At 41.4% G+C, this 23,776-nt stretch overlaps 1 protein-coding gene across 1 annotated transcript in view; it reads left to right on the forward strand.

Annotated features, from left to right (window-relative positions):
* The first annotated feature begins 3,007 nt into the window (after nt 1-3,007).
* Nucleotides 3,008-23,776, forward strand: part of LOC110967555 (uncharacterized) — a 33,082-nt gene continuing 12,313 nt past the window's right edge. The window contains exons 1-2 of the mRNA XM_051944225.1: nt 3,008-3,179; nt 3,282-3,902. Of these exons, the coding sequence (XP_051800185.1) occupies nt 3,146-3,179; nt 3,282-3,902 (655 nt within the window). The 5' untranslated portion in view covers nt 3,008-3,145. The remainder of the gene's footprint in view (nt 3,180-3,281; nt 3,903-23,776) is intronic.

Below are 23,776 nucleotides of genomic sequence, written 5' to 3' on the forward strand. Positions count from 1 at the left end.
CCAGACTGCTCCAGTTGTCTGAGGTTTGAAGGGTTCCTTCTCCAGACACCATCTTTCAGCTCCTTCCACAGATGTTCAATAGGACTTAGATCAGGGCTCATAGAAGGCCACTTCAGAATAGTCCAATGTTTTCCTCTTAGTCATTCTTGGCTGTTTTTAGCTGTGTGTTTTGCCTCATTATCCTGTTGCAAGACCCATGACCTACGACTGAGACCAAGCTTTCTGACAGTGGGCAGCACATTTCTCTCTAGAATACCTTGATAGTCATTAGTTTTCATTGTACCTTGCACAGATTCAAGACACCCTGTACCAGATGCAGTAAAGCAGCCCCAGAACACAACAGAGTCTCCTCCATGTTTCACAGTAGGGACAGTGTTGTTTTCTTGATATGCTTCATTTTTGCATCTGTGAACATCGAACATTGCCAAAAAGTTCCAGTTTTGTCTTGTCTTGCCCATAGGGCATTCTCCCACAAGCTTTGTGGCTCGTCAACAGGCAGCTTGGCAAATTCCAGTCTGGCTTTTTTATGATTTGTTTTCAACAATGGCGTCCTCCTTGGTCATCTCCCATGAAGTTCACTTTGGCTCAAACAATGAAAGATGATCTGACACTGATGTACCTTGACCTTGGAGTTCACCTTTAATGTCTTTAAAGATGGTTCTGGGCTCTTTTCTTACCATTCGTATTATCCGTCTCTTCCATTTGTCATCAGTTTTCCTCTTGCGGTCATGTCCAGGGGAGGTTGACTACAGTCCCATGGATCTTAAATTTCTGAAAAATATGTGCAACTGTAGTCCCAGGAACATCAAGCTGCTTGGAGATGGTCTTACAACCACGGTTCAAAAGCAATGTCTGATTTTCATTGGTTAATTTTCATAGAATTTTTATTAATTTTTACTTTTTTCAGATTCAAATTATTTCTGTGACCATTGTGGGTTTTTCTTTCATTAACCGAGGGGTACCAACAATTTTGTCCACGTGTGTATCAGGTAAGTTGTGTTTGGAAGCAGGAAGACAGACTGAGGACATCTAGTGGGTGGATGGGACATTAATTACAAAATAGAGCTTTGACTGAAACTATAGCTTATAGAGTCTCATAGATTCTACAATTTTACAATTTCACTTAGCAGACGCTTTTGTCCAAAGCGACGTACAACACAAGCAAGAATTCAAACATAAGGAAAAACCTGTAGTAAGTGCAAAAGTGATTCAAGTGCGATTGGTCAAAGGTGTTGCCATCAAGTTGCAGAAGAATTGCTAACCAGCCCCCGAACCCCCCACCCCCACCCTTTTATTTTCAACTTTGTCAGCGCTAAATAAGTGCTGGGTTTTGGACCACCTGACTTATTCTACCTCTAAGATGGAGTCAGATTAAGTGTCTAGGTGTTCTCTGAACAACTGAGTCTTCAATTGTCTCTTAAAAGTAGAAAGGGACTCAGCAGAACGCACAGAGTTTGGTTGTTTGTTCCACCATTTGGGAACAGAGGAGAAAAGTCAAGCTAGAGATTTCGAGCCATGCTGGGCTGGAAGCACCAGGCGTAAGCCAGGAGGAGAGTTTTGAATTTGATTCTGGCTGCAACTGGAAGCCAGTGAAGGGAGATGAACAGGGGAGTGACATGAGCTCTTTTGGGCTGGTTGAAGACCAGACGTGCTGCTGCATTCTGGATCATCCGTAGAGGTTTGACTGTACATGCAGGGAGGCCTGCCAGAAGAGAGTTGCAGTAGTCAATGCATGACATCACAAGAGCCTGAACCAGAAGTTGTGTGGCCTGTTGGGTCAGGAAGGATCTGATCTTCCTGATGTTGTAGAGGGCATAACGACAAGATCGAGAAACTGAGGCCACGTGAACCTTAAAGCTCAGCTGGTCATCAATCATGACACCCAGGTTTCTGGCTGAGTTTGTGGGCACAAGTAGGCTTGAGTGAAGTTGGACACTGATCTGAGGCTGAACAGATGGACAAGCTGGAAAGACCATGAGTTCAGTCTTAGACAGATATTCATTATAAAATGTCTACATCTAGTCTGCAATTTGCTGCAACAACTTTGGTGACATAGCTCTACATCTAGTGTCAACAGCAGATTCAAATATATAAACACCTCCATCCATCCATTATCTATCCACCATTTAATCCTCATTACGGTCGTGGGGGGCCTGGAGCCTATTCCAGCTGACTCAGGCAAAGGCAGGGGACACCCTGGGCAGATCCCAAGTCTGTCGCAAGGCTACATATACAGACAAACAATCACACTTGCATTCACACCTACAGGCAATTTAAAATCACCAATTAACCTCAGCATGTTTTTGGACTGTGGGAGGAAGCCGGAGAAAACCCACACATGCACAGGAAGAACATGCAAACTCCATGCAGAAAGATTACGGGTAGGCTGAGACACGAACCAGGGATCTTCTCGCTGCAAGGCAAAAGTGCTAACCACTAACCCACTGTGCAGCCCCTATAAACATCTCAAGTACCAAAATTGGTTCAGATGCTCATGGTTGACATTTGTGTAATTTTCTTTCGTCCATATCAATCTCAGAAAACTCTCCATCTTGCATATCTTTATTCCACAGATGGCGTCTGCAAAGACATTTTAACCGTAGCTGGACCAGAGGTGGAGGCTCAGCTGAGGGCAGGTGAGAAAATAAGAACATCTGTACATGTCGAGACACACGCACACACTTATCAGCTTCTTACTCGTATTTCTTGCGTCTTTCTGTGGATAGTGAATGTGAGCCAAGGAGAGGTTCTTGTTTCTGGGCCTGGATGGTTCCCTTGCAAAGTTATTTTCCATGTGTGGGGACAACGAGATGCAGGAGTTATTGAAGAACTTGTCAGAAGCATCATTTACTATTGTGAATTAGATGGATACCAGTCTGTTGCAATTCCTGCCATCTGCGCTGGTAAGTATATTGTAAGACCTTCTATGTAGGTAAAACTCATACGCCTGAATGTGAATTCAGTGATATTAATGGTGATGAAATGAAACTGTACAGGGGCTGGAAAGTTGGACCCTAGAGTTGTGGCAGATGCCATCCTCCGAGGGATCAAGGTTGAGTCTTCCTCTGGCTCTATTCAAAGCCTTACCAACATCCGCCTCGTCCTGATTAAAATCAGTGTCTTCTTGGCATTTAAAGAAGAAGCAATGCAAACGTTCTCCACTGCTGTTATCCAAAAAGGTGACAAGAATTTTCACAAATGGCCTTGTTCTTGTATGGCTATTTCAGATACAGAAGCTCATTTTTTTGAGTTTTCACTGTTTAATTTCACTTGCCTTCCAGCATCATTGCCTCAGGTGCCTCAGGTACAGCAACAACAGCCACCACCCTCTGTGACAACAAACCTGAGCTTGCTCCATACCAGCTCTGCAAGTCAGCAGTCCGTCTTCCTGTTCCTGGGTCTTAGTGGAAAAGATGTTCATGATGCCATGGAAAAGCTGAAGAGCCTTTACCAGGCACAGTGCTCCACTCAAACCTTCAAAAAGGAGGAGCTGACTAACCTCACCCAAGACAACATGCAGGATCTGATGCACATGGTGAAGACTCGGGGTCTGTACGTGAAAAAGGATGCATCTGGCAGTTTAACAGTGAGCGGGCTGACAGAGGGGGTAAACCACGCAAGACAGATTGTAAACGACGCTGTGCACAGCAACCTCAGGAGGGAGATGAGAGACAGGGAGGAGGAGGATTTGTTCAGCCGTGTGACTTGGTGCATCCAGGGACATGGTGGCAACTGGGAAAGACTCCCCAAAACGGCAAATCATCACCTGGAAAATAAGGATGTAGCGGCAGGAATAGTGGACGCACAGGGAATTACGTGGAAGGTGGATCTACAGAGGATGGAGGCCTCATCGTCAACAATTGGACTGAAGAGGAAGCTGAAGAGACTGGAGAATGTGGAAGGTGAGAAGATGGTTCACAGTGATGTGACAACACAAGTCAAAGAGGTTTAGGGCCAGCATTGCTGCTTGAGAATAAATATGAATGAATGTACTGTATGTTATGGTTATATAAAATGTTTTGTGGCCTTTGGTTGGCTTTATTAGATAGGTTAGTCAAGAGACAGGAAGGAAAGTAGGGAGAAGAATGGAACTTGCAGCAAAGAGCCATGAGCTCAAATTGAAACCAGGGTGCTGCAGCGGGGACTATAGTCCCCGCTTGTGGGTCGCCCGCTCAACCAGTTGAGCTACCAGTGTACCCGTATGGCCTGATTTTAAATGTAATGATCACACAAAGAAACATTCTGTGGTAAAGATGATGGTAAAAGTCATTAGCAAAGATGACAGTAAACCGTTCACCTCATGGTCCATTCAGTAGCAGCAGATCATGTCCTCATTTGTCATGGATATGCAGATGTTTTGATAATTTTTTCCCTGGGCACTTGACCATGATCACATTGTTTGGATTCCATTAACAAATACATGGATTTTGATTTTATTTATCCTCAAATGCCAACAGTAAAGCTACTGCATGGAATATTCACAGTAAATCACCAAACAAAGCTGCAACAAAGGATCCTACTATGTCTTTTTATTGTATATGAGGCCTCGTTGCCTTTCTTGACCAAATGACATATGACTAATTTTTTTCTGTGCTCAGACTTTACTCTGCCCCTGTACTGGGACAGCATGAATGCTAATGAGGGTATGAAGGTGGTTACACTGGAGCCTTCCTCTACAGAGTACCGGACAGTAAAGGAGGCCTTCAAAAGAACTGTACCTAAGGCGGTCATGAAGGTGGGTGGCTTTCTATTGAGAATAGATTGAATTGTCTTCAGATAAACTGCACAACATTGCTTTCTATTTTCTATTTACACCATGTCTGTCTTACTATACAGTTGCAACCAAAATTATTCAACCCCCAGTGCCAATTTGGGTTTTAAGTACTATCTACAACTTTTAAGTTGTTTGGAATAAATTTAACATACAAGTGGATTTCAAACAGCTGAATGTAACCAATAACACAAGGGTTTTCTCTAAATTCCACACAAAATGTTAATTTTAATAACTAGTGCAGTATCGAAATTTTTCAACCCCCTAATGACAAGTGTCTTTAACACTTGCTGGAGCATTTTATGACTGTTATAACCTTTTGCAAATAAGATATTTAACCAAACAATACCTTCTGGTAATCCAAACGAGGAATCTGAGTTCCTTCCTCATGGGAAAGTGTCCTCCTAGTTCAGCATAAATCTTGAGTATGTCTGCTTCAACTGTCTTCACCAAATCCCAATTCAGATTTCCTGTGAGATTTAAATCCTTCAACTACCAATACCACTCTCGAATATTCTAGGATGTCTTGGGAAACCCAGCCTTAGTAGACAATGTGATACGTAAGCAGTATCTGATGAAGCCAATCAGGCCAAGAACAGCATTCGGCCACCGACATGCCTTACTGTAGATAGGCTGTATTGTCATCTTCCATCTCCAGCCATATCTACTGATAAATCACAGGCCTACAGAAGTTCTTATTTTCTTTCAACGTTTTGGAAAATATGATTACAAAACAGCTATGGATTATGTAAATAGTTTTAAGAAATTTTGAGCTGATTTTTATGTGTTTGCTGTGGGTCAATAGAGGTTCCCATCTTTGAGTACCTGAAGAAGCCCTTTGGTGTGAAGTTGTATCTTACTGTACCAACTAAATATCAGTTACTGATTAGTTCCTGATGTCAGAATATCTTAATGTAGCTCTTTTATAGTCACTCAAGCTATTTTGCCACTTGTCTCCATAGAAATCTGGTGGTAGTGGTGGTTAAGTTGTTCTTTCTCCCTGGTCAGGTAAGGCAAGGCAAGGCAAGGCAAATTTATTTATATAGCACATTTCAACAACGAGGCGATTCAAAGTGCTTTACAAAGACATTAAGAACAGAGGATGATGATTATTAAAAGAAAAACAAAAGAAAACATTTATATCGAGTAGTGTGGCCACTTTATGTAAACCTATTAACTAGCGAACTGCGCTTTCAAAAAATATCCTTAGAACAATTTAGTGCACATGCTACCTTTTTGGATCCATTTCATTGCTTATGCACGGACATTGCCATTTTTCTTAATTTTTTAGGGTAGTGTTCTTGACTTTGATATGTTCAAGTACAATATTAAACTATAAGATGCAAATCCAAGCATGTAGAAAAGAGAATTTGCAACTGTAGTACTAATGTTGGCTTTCACGCACGTTATAAAAGCTTGGGGCATTATTAACCTCACTTGATTTGCAATTGTGTGTCTTTATAAGGAATGCTCCGTAGGGGGTTGAAAAATTTCGATACTGCACTAGTTATTAAAATTAACGTTTTGTGTGGAATTTAGAGAAAACCCCTGCATTATTGGTTACATTCAGCTGTTTAAAATCCACTTGTATGTTAAATTTATTCCAAACAACTTAAAAGTTGTAGATAGTACTTAAAACCCAAATTGGTACTGGGGGTTGAATAATTTTGAGTGCAACTGTATGTATAATATAAAATACTGCTCTATAAAACCTGAAACAAAGTTGAAGGTGAGTTAGAGAAAGGATGGTAACCACATGAGGTATAGTGGGGCAAAAAAGTTTTTAGTGAGCCACTGATTGTGCAAGTTCTCCAAATTAAAATGATGACAGAGGTCTGTAATTTTCATCTTAGGTACACATTAACTGTGAGAGACAGAATGTAAAAAAAAATCAGGAACTCAGATTGTATGATTTTTTTTTTTAAATTGTAAATTATTTTGGAAAAGAAGTATTTGGTCACCTACAAACAAGCAAGATCTCTGGCTCTCACAGACCTGTAATTTTTTCTGTAAGAAGCTCTTCTGTCCTCCACTCGTTACCTGTATTAAAGGCACCTGTTTGAACTCGTTATCTGTATAAAAGACACCTGTCCACAACTACTTAGGTTCATTAAGTGACTTCAAACTCCACCATGGCCTAGACCAAAGAGCTATCAAAGGACACCAGGAACAAATTTGCAGACTTGGACCAGGCTGGGGAGAGTGAATCTACAATAGGCAAGCAGCTTGGTGTTATTAAATCAACTGTGGGAGCCATTAGTAGAAAATGGAAGACATACAAGACCACTAATAATCTCCCTTGATCTGGGGCTCCACACAAGATCTCATCCCATGGGGTCAAAATGATTGTGAGAACGGTGAGCAAAAATCCCAGAACTACACGGGGGGACCTGGTGATTGACCGGCAGAGAGCTGGGACCAAAGTAACAAAGGCTACTATCAGTAACATACTACGCCGACAGGGAATCATATCCTGCAGTGCCAGACGTGTTCCCCTGGTTAAGCCAGTACATGTCCAGGCCCGTCTGAAGTTTGCCAGACAGCAAATGGATGATCCAGAAGAGGACAGGGAGAAAATCATGTGGTCAGATGAAACCAAAGTAGAACTTTTTGGTACAAACTCAACTGGTTGTGTTTGGAGGAAGAAGAATGCAGAGTTACATCCCAAGAACACCATACCTACTGTGAAGCATGAGGGCGGAAACATCATGCTTTGAGGCGGTTTTTCTGCAAAGGGGACAGGACGACTGATCCGTGTTAAGGAAAGAATGAATGGGGCCATGTATTGTGAGATTTTGAGCCAAAACCTCCTTCCGTCAGTGAGAACATCGAAGATGAAACATGGCTGGGTCTTCCAGCATGACAATGATCCCAAACACGCCGCCCGGGCAACGAAGGAGTGGCTCTGTAAGAAGCATTTCAAAGTCCTGGAGGGGCCTAGCCAGTCACCAGACCTCAATCCCACAGAAAATCTGTAGAGGGAGTTGAAAGTCCGTGTTGCCCAGTGATAGCTCCAAAACATCACTGCTCTAGAGGAGATCAGCATGGAGGAATGGGCCAAAACACCAGCAACAGTGTGTACAAACCTGGCGAAGACCTATAGTAAACATTTGACCTCTGTCATTGGCAACAAAGGTTATATTACAAAGCACTGAGTTGAACTTTTGTTATTGACCAAATACTTATTTTCCACCATAATTTACGAATGAATTCTTTAAAAATCCTACAATGTGACTTCCTGGATATTTTTTAACATTCTGTCTCTCACAGTTGAAGTGTAACTATGATGAAAATTACAGACCTCTGTCATCATTTTAACTTGAAGAACTTGCACAATCAGTGGCTGACAAAAAACTTTTTTGCCCCACTGTAAAGCTTAGAGCTGTATGAGACTATTATCCCACTTGTCAGTATGATAACACAAGGAATTCAGGACAGTAAAGCAATTTATCAGCTGCTATTTGTGTCACAATTTGTGGTCCTTCTCAAAGCTCAAATCTAAACATTTATCAGGTGCACTATAATCTCCAACATCATAAAAAAAAGATGAGAGAAGAAGACGTGTGTTACCACTTAGGTACTTATAACACAGTCCTGAGATCCTTCCTCAAAAAAAGGTTTTACTATCATAAACAGTTTGACAAATTCCTCTCCAGGCTGTTTTGTAACCATTCACACCGAGAATCATGTGTCTTGGGTTGTTAATGGGCCATCAGCCTGCTGGGACTTTCCATGAGTAAGCTAGAACTGAGGAAACCTATTGGATGAGATGTGAAATGTTTTTAAGTCCCAGAAAGAAAAGGTCAGTTGCCTTTGGGTGAAGCACTTCTGATTATATGGCATGTAACATAATACTTCCCGTATATATTATATACACAGGCGGACAAAATTGCTGGTACCCCTCGGTTAATGAAAGAAAAACCCACAATGGTCACAGAAATAATTTGAATCTGAAAAAAGTAATAATAAATAAAAATTCGATGAAAATTAAGCAATGAAAATCAGACATTGCTTTTGAACCGTGGTTCAACAGAATTATTTTAAAAAAATAAACTCATGAAACAGATATGGACAAAAATGATGGTACCCGTAGAAAAGACTGAAAATAATGTGACCATAGGGACATGTTCTATCAAGGTGTGTCCTCTAATTAGCATCATAGGTGTCTACAAACTTGTAATCAGTCAGTCGGCCTATTTATCGGGTCACAAGTAGTCACTGACTACAATTCTACAATTCTACAATTTCATTTAGCAGACGCTTTTTGTCCAAGCGACGTACAACACAAGCAAGAATTCAGACATAAGGAAAAACCTGTAGTAAGTGCTTCAAGTGCTTCAAGTGCGATTGGTCAAAGGTGTTGCCATCAGGTTGCAGAAGAATTGCTAACCCCCCCACCTCCTTTTTTTTATTACTTTGTCAGCACTAAATAAGTGCTGGGTTTTGGACCACCTGACTTATTCTACCCCAAAGGTGGAGTCAGATTAAGTTCTTAGGTGTTCTCTAAACAATTGAGTCTTCAATTGTCTCTTAAAAGTAGAAAAGGACTCAGCAGAACGCACAGAGTTTGGTAGTTTGTTCCACCATTTGGGAACAACAGTGGAGAAGAGTCTAGCTAGAGATATCGAGCTGTGCTGGGCTGGAAGCACCAGGCGTCTCTTACATGCAGAGCGAAGTGGGCGTGAAGGGGAGTAGACCTGGATCAGGGAATCCAGGTAGGCTGGGGCCGTTCTTGTAAATGTTTTGTAAGCCAGGAGGAGAGTTTTGAATTTGATTCTGGCTGCAACTGGAAGCCAGTGAAGGGAGATGAACAGGGGAATGACATGAGCTCTTTTGGGCTGGTTGAAGACCAGACGTGCTGCTGCATTCTGGATCATCTGTAGAGGTTTGACTGTGCATGCAGGGAGGCCTGCCAGAAGAGAGTTGCAGTAGTCAATGCGTGACATCACAAGAGCCTGAACCAGAAGTTGTGTGGCCTGTTGGGTCAGGAAGGATCTGATCTTCCTGATGTTGTAGAGGGCATAACGACAAGATCGAGAAACTGAGGCCACGTGAACCTTAAAGCTCAGCTGGTCATCAATCATGACACCCAGGTTTGACTACATTTATATGCAGTCAATAACCCTTTCATATCCGGCATATTAGCAATAACCTGGTTGCGTACGGCCATGTAAACACCCGCAAAAACTCGAATATGCTCATATTCGGGTTTTTAAAAACCTGAAAAAGACCCCTAGGTTACTCCTTTTCTAACCCGAATATCTCTTAATATAAACGCGCATCGGAATATCCCCATAGAAAGAAACATTAATTTGCCTTCTGCGCATGTTTCATCAAAAAGGAATCTTGGTCTTTTGAGTATGGCAACTACTTGTATGCCGCGTCTGGCGCGCGACCCACCAGAAATACACAAGGAGAGGTAAACAGACATGGTGAAACCCACACACGGCAGCACAGCGCCACACTTTTGGAGCGAGGAGGAAACGGACTACTTTATTAGCATTGTGAAAGACATGAATATAATGTCTTTCATTGACGGCAGAAAGTATCGAGATTTTGTCATGACGTTGTCTGTGCGTCCCGGTTTGTATGGGAATATCCCAATTGATTATGCTGATCATGTAAAAAGGAGTAACTCTTTCTGTTTAGGCATGTAAATGGGTTATTCCAAATGTTTCAGAAACCGGAATATTGACCTTAACCCGAATATTAATGGCATATAAACGTAGTCACTGTGCTGTTTGGTGACATGGTGTGTACCACACTAAACATGGACCAGAGGAAGCCAAGGAGAGAGCTGTCTCAGGAGATTAGAAAGAAAATTCTTGACAAGCATGTTAACGGTAAAGGCTATAAGACCATCTCCAAGCAGCTTGATGTTCCTGGGACTACAGTTGCACATATTATTACGAAATTTAAGATCCATGGGACTGTAGTCAACCTCCCCTGGACATGGCCGCAGGAGGAAAACTGATGACAAATGGAAGAGACAGATAATATGAATGCTAAGAAAAAAGCCCAGAACCACCTTTAAAGACATTAAAGGTGAACTCCAAGGTCAAGGTACATCAGTGTCAGATCATCCATCATTGTTTGAGCCAAAGTGAACTTCATGGGAGACGACCAAGGAGGACGCCATTGTTGAAAACAAATCATAAAAAAGCCAGACTGGAATTTGCCAAACTGCCTGTTGACGAGCCACAAAGCTTGTGGGAGAATGCCCTATGGACAGACGAGACAAAACTGGAAGTTTTTGGCAAGGCACATTAGATCTATGTTCACAGATGCAAAAATGAAGCATATCAAAAAAACAACACTGTCCCTACTGTGAAAGCAACTTTTGACTTCAAATCATGATGCAAAGGTCTCCTTTGGTATGGAAGTACCTTAGGGTCATACAAGTAAATACCTTAGGGTCATACAAGTAAATTTATCCTAAGACACAAGTGAGATCATGCTTTGGTGGCCATTTTTAAAATGGTCGCCTACCGTCCTTGAGAGGCCCATATCTTTGCTTCTGTTATAGCTATAATGGCAAACTTGGTGTCAAAGTGTACATTTTTGGGGTCAAGGAATCCAATAAAATAGGTTTCAAGACTAAAAAAGAATGATATTCTCCTCACCATGACAACTGAAGTTAAAATATGCAATTTACTAAAAAAACACATACCAAAAACACAGTCGAATCAAAACTCAATAATTTAATAAATACAACTTAAAGTGTTGAATATGTGTATTATGGATGCAAAGAAACTGAGTAATGACACAACAAGTTCATAATTACAATCAAAGAAAAACCACCTGGAGGTCACAGGGGTGGATCACCACCTCTTGGGTAGGATAATGGACTATCTCACAGACAGACCACAGGTTGTGAGGACACAGGACTGTGAGTCTGACATGGTGGTCTGCAGCAGAGGGGCCCCACAGGGAATGGTCTTGACTCTGTTTCTTTTCACCTGGTACACTGCAGACTTCATGGACCACTCAGCCAGCTGTCATCTGCAGAAGTTCTCTGATGACTCTGCAGTCGTTGCTCTCATCTCAGATGATAATGATTAGGAGTACAGAAAACTGAACCAGGACCTTGTGGACTGATGCCAGTGGAACTGCCTCCAGATCAACTCAGGAAAGACCAGAAAACTGGTGGTGGACTTCCACAGGCGCAGTCACACACACCCACCATTGGTGAACATCCAGGACATGGACATGGAGAGAGTGGACTCATACAAGTACCTGGGTGTTCACCTTAACAATAAACTGGAGTGGTCAGACCACACCACAGCACTTTAGAAGAAGGGTCAAAGCAGATTCTGTCTAATGAGGAGACTGATGTCTTTTGGGGTGTAGGGGACACTCCTGAAGACTTTTTATGTCTCTGTGGTGGCATCAGCCATCTTTTATGGACTAGTCTGCTGGGCCAGCAGCATAACAGCTGCTGACAAAAGGAGACTTGATCGGCTGATCAAGACGGCCTGCCCTGTCCTGGGGAGCCCCCTGGATCCAGTGTAGGTGGTGGGAGAAAGGAGGATGTTAGCCAAGGTAACATCCCTGCTGGACAGTATCTCCCACCCCATGCATGACACACTCTACGGGCAGTGGACAGCTCCTTTCATGACAGACTGATTATCCCAGGTGTGAAAGGGAGCGTTACCGCAGGTCCTTCCTTCGTGCTGGTATCAGATTTTCCAACAGACCACACACACACACTCACTTAATAACAGTTAGCAAACTGTCATATGCAATAAGCTAAAGTGCAATTCATTTGCTTATATATGTATAATAATGAAGATAACTAACAAGCTAGCAAAATGTAGACTATGTGCTTGTTTCAATAATGAAGCTAAGTAGTTGGTAGCTAGCTAGCTATAATGTAGCTAACTATTTATTAACTAGCTAGTTATTAATTATCAAACCTTATAAAATATTTTCTATTCAATGAGAAAGGCATACGAACCTCAAAGTGTCAACCTGTCACTTTGGACCTTCAACAGCTGCTACAATCCCTGGTGCATCTGAACATATGCTACTACTGACTAGTTGAAATCTCATGCTACTTAGAACAAATGTAATGTATTTTTTATGTGAAAAGTACATATTTACCCCCAATTTTCATGGTAAAGGGAAAGCTGTTTGTATTTTAAACTTGTAACCTATTTTAGTAGATTCCTTGACCCCAAAAAAGGAACACTTTGACAACAAGTTTGTCATTATATCTATAACAGAAGCAAAGATATGGGCTCCAGAGGATTTTCGGCACATTGGCGGCCATTTTTGAAAAAATGTGTTTATTTTCAATACAAAAGGTGATCTCACTTGTGTCTTAGGATAAATTTATTTGTATGACCCTAAGGTACTTCCATACCAAAGGGGACCTTTGCATCATGACTTGAAGTCAAAGGCCTATATTTTGGGCTTAACCTCCCTACCAAAAAGGTTGCACAACAAAATACTAAGGTAAGGGTACCATAATTTTTGTCCAAGCCTGTTTTATGAGTTTATTTTTTTAAAATAATTTGGTTAAACCACAGTTCAAAACCAATGTCTGATTTTCGTTGGTTAATTTTCACAGAATTTTAATTTTACTTTTTTCAGATTCAAATTATTTCTGTGACCATTGTGGTAGGGTGACCACATCTCAATAAACCAATTGTGGGACAAAGGGCATATTTGTATGGGACAATGGGGACGACTCGCTATCCTCATAAAAGTCAAGGATCTTACTTTTCAAAACCAATTTTGGCATCCAATATCTGACAGTGGGGAAAGTTTTGTAGTTCCATGTTAGAAGCATCTAATGCTACTGAAAAAAACGGCGTGTGTGTCTTTTTGGTAGCCTAGCCGCGCTAGACAACCCACGGCAACGAATTGAATTCTCTGCCAGGGTGGGTCTAGCTACCCTCCATAAGGCTCGAGGCTGGATTCTCCGAAAATTGGCCGGACCAATCACCATGAAGTGTAGAGTCAGAAGGTGGGCGTAACTAAGTGACGACAGAGTCGCGGCGATTCTGACAGAAACAACCGGAAACAACTAGCCTAGCCGTGCTAGACAACCCACGGCAACGAATTTAATTCTCTGCCAGGGTCGACAACAAAAACGACAACAGTCGTTGAGCTCCATTAGCACCGACTCTGAATAATCTTTCTGTTAACATGTCTGTAATATACTTGAGCTTCACCCATTGACTGTATAAATAAGGCTTCACCGAACTACCGTATCCTCTGATTTCTGGCGCTCTAGGAGCCTATTCGTTGCACTGATTGGTTGTATACCTACCCAATTGCTGCAGAGTGATTTGAAAGACAACCTTTTAGCCCGCCTCCCTCCCTGTCGAGCGTGCCTAGACCCTTGTGCCTTCAGACACATGGGTCTAGCAGGGCTAGGCTATCTTTTTGGCACTTTGGAGTTTAACCGTTGATGTTTAGGTCTCCTAAACAGGTCTCCACAGAGGCAGGTGCAGGCACATCTGTTACTATGGACGCTGCTATTGTGCGACCGCATGACATTTTTTTTTTTTACAATCTCTGGAAAAATGACACCGGCAGTAGTTTACTTCCACAGTCTGCTGAACGATATGACAGAGTGCTGCACAGTGTGATAAACGCTGGTTATTTCAGCTGCCGTTACCTTGTCTGTCTGGCATTCATCTTTGGGTTTCAGCAAAAATACATCCATTGATCAGCACATCTCCTTTTGGGTTGCACGTTTCTTGTGGGTCTCGCATTTACTGTGTCACTTCACGTCGTATTCCCCTGTGAAATGGAAAACGAACTCTGGCAAACTTCACAGAAAACTCTCTGAGAATCTTTTTGCACCGGCTTCATCCAGTGTATATAGTTTCCCAGTCTTTGTTGAAGCTGCATCTCCTCTTTTTGCTGTACTTTCCATTATTTTGGCCAAAATCCATAGTTTAGTGTTTGTGTTTGCTTTGCGGTGTGTCGCGACTGCACAATTTATGGCAACTGACAACAAGGTTTGGCAGAAGAGACACTGACGGGTTAATGTGTTCGTGATCACACATCTGCGTTGTTTGACTAACATAGAAAAAAGCCAGATAAAAAACAAAACTCCCAGCATCTGTCATTTAGAGTTTTAACTTTTGAAAATTATAGCTGCCAATCAAAATGCGGGACAGCGTCTCAATCGGTAGGCCGTGGTAAAAAGGATGAAAATGTTGTGCAGTTCCGCACAAAGCGGGACCCTTGATCACCCTACATTGTGGGTTTTTCTTTCATTAACCAAGGGGTACCAACAATTTTGTCCATGCGTGGAAATGCATAGACTTGCCCTTCAGGTGTAATGAAGGATGAGTTTAGATTATTAGACTCCTTTGAGGGAAGTTTGACAGCTCATTGTTTTCTTGATCTTTCTCTTAGATTGAGCGTTTGCAGAACGTACATCTGCGTCGCACTTATGAAGCACAGAAGAAGCATATTTCTGATAAGAACAAACAGCGGGGCGGAGCAAAGGAAATGCTTCTGTACCACGGGACCACCAAGAGCAAATGCGACTCCATCATGAAGACCGGGTTCAACAGAAGCTTTGCAGGACAAAATGGTAAAGATCTTTTGATGCACTCCTACAATTACTGAAGAAAATAGAGCATTTTTGTGTCTATTTGAAAAAAACACAGCTTGTGTTTAAAACAGTGGTGGAAAGAAGAGATAAAAATCTGAGAAACTCATCAGAATATTACTTTATAATCACTGGTGTTCAATGTGTCGTCATTAGCAGGCCTTCAGTTGAAAAGAGAGTTCCAAGTAGAAAACTTCCATCTAAGCACATTTCTCTCATAAATGATAAAAGATACAAATAAATCCAACTAGGACAATTTGTTTTCTGGACAGTTATACAGATAAAGCATTAATTTTATCAGAATACTGATGAAAACTCTGCATAGAACAGTATAAAGTTGAAACAGTTGGATGCAGGTGAGGAGGAACTTCATGCCATTAACTTCTACACTCGAATCAAAAAGTCAGAGAAGGACCTAAAACTCTCTTATTTCTTGTTTTCAGCAACTTCATATGGTCATGGAACCTACTTCGCCGTAAACGCCAGTTACTCAGCTCACACCAGATACTCCAGGCCAGCAGATGATGGTTCTCAGTTAATGTTTGTGGCTCGAGTCCTGACTGGCCTCTACACTTGGGGCCAAAGCGGCATGGTGGTTCCTCCACTAGTCGAAGGCAGGCTGGAGGATCATGACCGCTACGACAGCGTGGTGGACAGAATAGACAACCCATCCATGTATGTTGTGTTCCACGATAACCAAGCCTACCCAGAGTATCTTATCACCTTCCATTAGTTCTAAATCCCTGTTCAGCATTTATGTGCATCATCTAAACAACAGAAGGAAATGCTAGTCAAGTGGTACAAGTGCTTTGATTCAGGTAATGTTGTAGTTTCATGTGTTTATCACTTAAACTGGGTTGTGTTAACTTTGTCCTCTGCTTTTTATGGCCATTCTGACCAGCCCATAGTCTCAAGAGATACAGCACATACCTAGAAAAAGATGATTTCTGATATTTGTTCTTCATTATCCAGCATATATATCATACAGAGGGCAAAAATAATGAGTAGTTATGATTTCTGTTTGGCCTGAAAGACGGACATTTGAGTTTTAGGTAAATGTGGTGTCAGGTCTGCTAACAGCTTGTGCTGCTGGATCTAAGTGCTGCTTTTGATACAGTAGATCACATGATTCTTTTAAATAGACTAAGACACCTAGTAGGCCTCTCTGGTACTACCTTTCAATGGTTCAGTTCTTATCTCACAGATTGAAAATTCCTTGTAAGTCTGGACACATGCTCTTCAGGGATCCATGAAATAAAATGTGGTGTTCCCCAAGGCTCAATTTTAGGCCCCATACTTTTTAACCTATATATGCTTCCATTGGGAGACGTCATCAGGAGGCATGGTGTCACATTCCACAGCTACGCTGATGATACACAGCTGTACATCTCCATGTCTCCTGATGACACAGGGCCGATTGATGCCCTTTTTAACTGTATTTTAGACATCAAATCCTGGATGGCAGAAAATTTCCTACAGCTCAACCAGGGCAAGACTGAGGTTTTAATTATTGATCCTAAGGCTCAGGGAGAGAAACTTTTATCAAAACTCCAAACCCTGTCTTTAATTCCATCCAATCAGGTGAAGAATCTGGACGTCATTTTTGACTCTGAGCTCAACTTTAGTCCACATATTAAAAACGTAACGAAAACAGGGTTTTATTATTTAAAGAACATCGCCAGAGTCCGCCCCTTTCTCTCCCGGGCAAACACAGAGACGCTGATGCATGCTTTTATCTCCAGTCGTATTGACTATTGTAACGCCCTGCTTTCTGGTCTTCCAAAAAGAAACATTTCAAGTTTACAACTGTTACAGAACTCCGCAGCACGTGTGCTGACGAAGACCAGAAGGCGGGCACATATTACACCGGTTTTAAAATCACTGCATTGGCTCCCTGTGTGTTTTAGGATTGATTTCAAGGTCCTTTTAATGGTTTTTAAATGTCTTGGGGTCTTGGACCTTCTTATCTCTCAGAATTGCTTTTACCATATGAACCCTCGCGGACCCTGAGGTCCTCTAGCACCGGCCTCTTAATGGTTCCCAAAGCTAGAACACGGACTTACGGTGAGGCATCTTTCCAGCACTATGGCCCCCGTCTGTGGAACAGCCTGCCAGAGAACCTGAGGGCCGCAGAGAATGTTCATATTTTTAAAAGTAGGCTCAAGACCCACCTATTTAATTTGGCTTTTAACTAATGTCTTATTTTCATTAATATTTTTATTTAATTTTATTTATTTATGAATCGTAGCCCTCTCTTTACTTATTTTTATTTTATTACTTTTAAATGATATTTTAGCCATTTGTTAGTACTTTACTTTATATTTTATTTCATATTTTATTTAACTTTACTTATTTATTAAGTTTTATGTTCTTAGACTTTGTAGTTTTACGTTTTTATTCCATATCTCCAGTGTTTCCTCAGTGGGGGCCGGCTGCACTGGGGGCTGCAATTGGCCCTGGTTGGGATGTCTCCGTCTTGTGGCTGGCATCTTCTTGGCCAAGTCGGGGGTCTACAAGACTGTTTTGCTGTGTGGGCCCCTCACTGTCCTTGTGGTGGGGCATGCCCGGGCAGAGGCATCTGGCCCTGTGCTGTAGGCGGCGCCCCGTGCAGTCGGCCCCCTAGCGTTTACTGACCTGGCTCCTCTGTACTCAGCCACGCGCTTTTAAGATTACTTCATCTGTGTGTGTGTGTGTGTGTGTGTGTGTGTGTGTGTGTGTGTATGTATGTGTTGGGGTTGGAGATGGGGCGGGGGGAGGGGACTGTTTTTAACATGTATAGCACTTTGTGCTGCATTTTAATTGTATGAAAACGTGCTCTATAAATAAAGTTTGATTTGATTTGAACAGCTGAAGCTAATATGCAAGAATATGTTTTTTCAGTTTGGAAAACCATGAGAAACTCTGTGGATTAAACAGAAATAAATATATGTAGAAAGAGCAAGAGAACGTTCAATACTGGAGTTTATGGTTACTGTTCATAAAATAAAGATGGTGGGATGATGACCAGTTATCACCTCATTGCTCCCGAACCGTGTCTACAGCTGCAGCAGAAATTTGTTTTTCTCACCAGCAAACCAGGAAGTTGACTCCAGCAGGGTGATAATGTTATTTGTGTCAGCTTGTACACACACTTTTAGAAACTGCTTACAATAACAAGCCAATAACAATCACGGCTAACAAAAATCAGATATGGGGCCTGTTTCACGAAGCAAGTTCAAGAAACTCTGAGTTGATCTACTCTGAGATAGAAAACTCTGAGTTTTCGGTTTCACAACGGCTGATATGAGTTGGGTTAATTAACTCGGAGTAGGTTGACCCAGAGTTACGCGCGTGCACCGCAACTCTGAAAAGACAGCATCAATGGAACCCCGATTCGACGAGTCACCATGGAAACGGGGAAGCGAAAGGCTGCGTTTTTGAAATGGAAGTTTTTAACGCGCTCATATGGCGAGTTTGAACACGTTTTTAGAAAGAAGTGCAACACCGCTGCAGCTGCAAAAGAGAGGGAGACGTCGTGGAGAACACTGCTGCCCGTATCAATGCGTAAGTTTAAATGTTGTCCGTTGTAATCGTAATAATATTACAGGGAATAACTGTCTGAATGGCAGCCGAGTACGTTATTTCATTGAGGTGAAATCCCGCTGCGGGGAGAAGCGCACGGGGCAGCAGCTTAAGATGAAATATAGAAACACTGTTCAAACAGGTCAGACCTCGGCATTATTTCATGGAGGTACTTCATGTTGATCATGTTTTACATAGTAAAGTAGCCTAAATATCAAGTGGCTGTTTGACTGTGCAGTTGTTTTATCCACACATAGCCTAAATGTCTGCATCCATATCATGTCCTGTTAAATAATTAAGCCTATTTAAACTAACAGACTTCTGCTCAGCCAAAAGAAAGAAAGTAGATGCCTGTAAAACGGTGGTATAAAAGGTCATGGATGCAGATAGATAGATAGATAGATAGATAGATAGATAGATAGATAGATAGATAGATAGATAGATAGATAGATAGATAGATAGATAGATAGATAGATAGATAGATAGATAGATAGATAGATAGATAGATAGATAGATATTTAGTTTTCTTTTGTGTCTTTTTTTGTCTTTTGGCCCCTTCACACCACAAAAGACCTTGTAACTGTAAGTAGGCAATACTCCAAACATTTATCCAAATGGTAGTTTAAGTTTTATACAGAGGTATGTTACTGATAGTTCTCTTCCCATTCACATTTTGGGTGGAATATAGAGTGTGACATTTAGCCTACACTGAAGTATTGCACATTCTCATCCTTTTAACAGAGCATGGCTGGATAGCAGCAGGATGGTCCCTCAGCTTCCACTGCACAGACTGACACAGTGAGATGGATGTTCAGGAAACACCAGAGGTTCATTCTGTGGAATTCATGTGCAACTGTATAATTTAATGTCCTCTATGTATTCCCAGTTATCAGTAAAACAGATTTACAAACTGCATTTGCTGAGAAAAATAAAAAAAACAGATTAGGAGGGCAGATCTGGAAATTGAAATACTGGAGCACAAGTTAGAGGTGGTGATGGTCACAGGTGAATTATGTTAACGACTGGAACATTAACTGAACTGTTTTATTTGTAGGAAATAAAGAAGACCAAATGAAATGTGTATCATGTCTTTATTTGCTGTGGTGGTGATGATTGTGACTTAAACTCTAAAGTGATTATTGCATACGGTGTCTCTGACTGCTCTGCTGTCCTGGATAGCTGCAGGTGGATGGGCTCATCATCTGGGTCTTCAGTCTGTAGGGCAGGGTGTTGCTCTCCTCTAATAGTGGTAATATTATGAAGAACAACACATGCCACAGTAATAACACAGGCCCTCTCAGGGGTCACCCTGAGGAGATGTAGGCTCTGGAACCGGGCTTTCAGCAGGCCTATGGTCATCTCCACCCAGGCCCTGGTCCTGCAGTGAGTCCGGTTGAAGTTCTGTTGGGAGCCTGGTTCAGGGTATGAGGTCATCAGCCTGGGTTGGCATGGTAACCCCTGTCACCCAGCAGAAGACCATCAAACTCTCCTGTAATGTATAGTGGATACATCAGAGTATATTAAAGGAGAGAGACAAGAGAATTCTATTGTGAAAATCTTTATGCTGCTGACCACGCTGCAGTCTGTTGCTCAGGTTAGACTCTCCATAAATCCTGGAGTCATGAACAGACCAACAGACCCAGACCACTTGGCCTCCACATTAGAAGTGATGTATGCAGCATCACATATGATCTGGACAGTGCAGAGAATGACAGATGTTGAACTATGATGCAGTCTTTAACATTTAGAAACAGTAGTCAGTCTACCTGTAGCCTACCTGCACATTTATGCTGTGAATGGACTTCCTGTTCATGATGTGAGGGAGCTGTGATGGGGATGTGTGTGCATCTATGCAGTTAATCACACTGGGAAATCCTAAAAGAAACTGAAATGACTAATCCCAGTCAGAGGCTGCAGTACAATGTCATTAACAGAATATGATTTAAAATGAATGTAACAGATCTCTACATCATTCACCTGCAATTCTGTGGAACTCCTCTTGATGTTCTGACAGGTTTATGTCCACAATGACGAGTAAAAGTCGTTTCAGAGCCAGGAAAACTTTTCTGACTGTTCTCCATACAGTTGTCTTACTGTAGTACTCTGCATCTCCGACATCATATAAAAACTTCCATTTGCAAAGAACCGCAGCGCAACACACAATATCTGCTGGATGTGAGAGCATGACTGCGGCTGGTAATGTAAATGTAAGGACGGATTAGGTTGTTTATGTAGATTATGGACTTGAAACGATTACGAAACGGTACCGCTCAAAGCGATAATTGTCCGGAAATGCGAGAACATTTATGCGCGGTCTGATAACAATCTACCGACGAATATTTAATTATCTGTGCGGTAATGCTGCTCCTTTATCCACTGGATCCTTAATAAAAGCTGTTCTACGCCAAAACTCGCTCGCTTACTGACTGAATGAATGAGGAAATGAAACAGCGTGTGTGGCTGAAAGTGGGCGGAGACGGAGAGAAACTCGAGGTTTTCTCAGGTAAACCTGCTGCCGACCAGGTTAAACTCAGAGTCTGTTACTGCGGTAACTGACCGAGAGTTGAAGTTACCCCTCTTTGTGAAACAGGCTCGAGTTACCCCTCTGTCTCAGGGTTAAGTTACCTCGCTTCGCGAAACGGAAAACTCTGAGTTTCCCTCATTTCAGGGTTAAGAAACTCAGAGTTTTCAGTGAACCTGCTTCGTGAAACAGGCCCATGTTCTACACATTTCAAGTTGAGTACAGAGCAGTAACGGTGAAAATAAGTAACAACTTAAAATTCAAGTAATCAGTTACAAAATAAAAGCACGTCAAACAATGGAAATCCAGAGAATAAAAGCATACCTTTTAAGTGCTTCAAAATAGTATTTGTAATGTGACAAAATGTTATTAACCTCCTCTAAAAATGGTATTTAAGTTGTAATTTTCGAAATGACTGTACTTTTGCTATACATCCTGAAGTTGGACATGTTTAAAGAAGTGTAATCGAGCTGAATAACACTGGACATCAGTGACTGTATAATAATCATTTGGTCTCAAGTTAAGTCATTCCTGATTTTGTCTTGTTGGAGGCTACTTCATGATGATGACAGGCTCTGATCTTAACCAAAACACTCAAACAAACCATTGTTGGACTAAATGTTCTTGTAAACAGTTTTTAGTCTCAGTAGGACATCTAGTGGTGCTTTGGTGTGAAAACACTACAGGTGAGCAGATTTACACCTGATATTCCAGTGTGACAGCTTTACTTTTGTGGTGGATTTCTTAGGATTTTTCTGTGGTTTGAAACCGCAACACATGAAATAGAGCGAGACGGATAGCAAAATGCCTCTTAAAGCTAAACATGGAGCCTTTATGTGTGCCTATTTGTCATTATCTAAATAAGGAAATTAAGGTGGAGCACTTGCTGGAAGAGAAAGTGAAACAAAGTTAAAGAACTTGCAGCACGCAGTTTAGTTATGATAGTGGGGCACAAAGACGTGCTCATGGAAAGTCTTTTTTTTTAGTTTAAGGCTGTAGTTAAAATGGATGAATTCCTGCATTCATTGTTTTTTGAAGCCAAAGATCTGACAGACAGAGAGAAGGAGAAGACTAGGAGATATTTCCAGAAGAGAAGAGAGTCCGGGGGAGGTGAATGTGGAAATATTGAAAATGTTGGAAGTAAAATCTACAAAATCAGCTTCAAGGAAAAAGAAGGTAGGTAATAAGGTTCACTTTTGTAGAAGAGATTTTCCAGTTGTTTACATGGCCAGTCAAAGGTTTGGGCACGTCTTCTCATTTCATGATCTTTATTTATATGCATTATTTTCTACATTGTAGATTAACATTTTTTGTTAACACCATAATTCTATATGTATTCTTTCATAGTTCTGATGTCTTAAGTGTTGGTCTACAATGCAATTTAATTATATAAAAAAAACATTAAAAGAGAAGGTGCGTACAGACTTTGACTGGTAATGTATGTGGCAACTTTCTGTGACTTTTGAATTTGTTTTTACAGATCAGGAAAGGGTTTTACAGAGGAAGTTTCATGTCATATCTCTTCCTGATGGAGAACTACGTCTGACAGTAAGCCGGACCAGTTCACCTCAGGCCCTCGATCAGCCTTCGACCAGCCAGTCTCAGGTGAGTTTTATTTCCTTTCATCAGAGACTTGATTGATTCCTGTAAACACCTACGTCACAGTGGACCGATGCTGCCAAACCAGTTTATAGGGATTCCCGAAAGTTTCCAGCAAAATTATTTAACCAATGTCACACAGCAAAACAGCTGGTATACAGACACAAACATTCAGTATGTAGGCTGTTCTGATGATATATTTCTCTGTAAAATCCAGAAACCAATTATTGCAAAATGTGCAACATAGACAGATATATAGAACATCTCATAGTCAAAATGTTGTGTATGTTATATGTATAATGGGTCTTTTATAATATCTTTTACAGTTTATAGATTATTAAATATGTATTTTTATAAGTCTTACAGGAGCAGGAACTCATTAACATATTTGATGTTTTTCTTCTTTAGACGAGTACAAAAGTGAACACGAAAGGTCTTGAGAAGATTTTCAAGATAGAGGTTTTCCTCCTGTATTACCTGAGAGACAACCCTAAAGCATCCAAAGCATTAACCAAACAACTCTCTGCAATCGGCTGCACTGTGAAGTTAGATGTCGAAGAAGAGGAGGCAGTGGTTAGTGGGGATATAGAGAAGGGACCTGGAGGGGCTTTTGGTGGAGGTGCTGCAGAACAATGGGAGCTCCAAGTTGATCAGGTCTTTTTTGGTCTCATTGAAAGCTACCTCTGCTATCATGTGATGGAACCACAACAAGTCAAAATGCTGCTGCAGGATCCCTCTTTTGCAACTG

The sequence above is a fragment of the Acanthochromis polyacanthus genome, chromosome 23 (genome assembly GCF_021347895.1).
Source record: "Acanthochromis polyacanthus isolate Apoly-LR-REF ecotype Palm Island chromosome 23, KAUST_Apoly_ChrSc, whole genome shotgun sequence".
NCBI classification, from domain to species: Eukaryota; Metazoa; Chordata; class Actinopteri; family Pomacentridae; genus Acanthochromis; species Acanthochromis polyacanthus.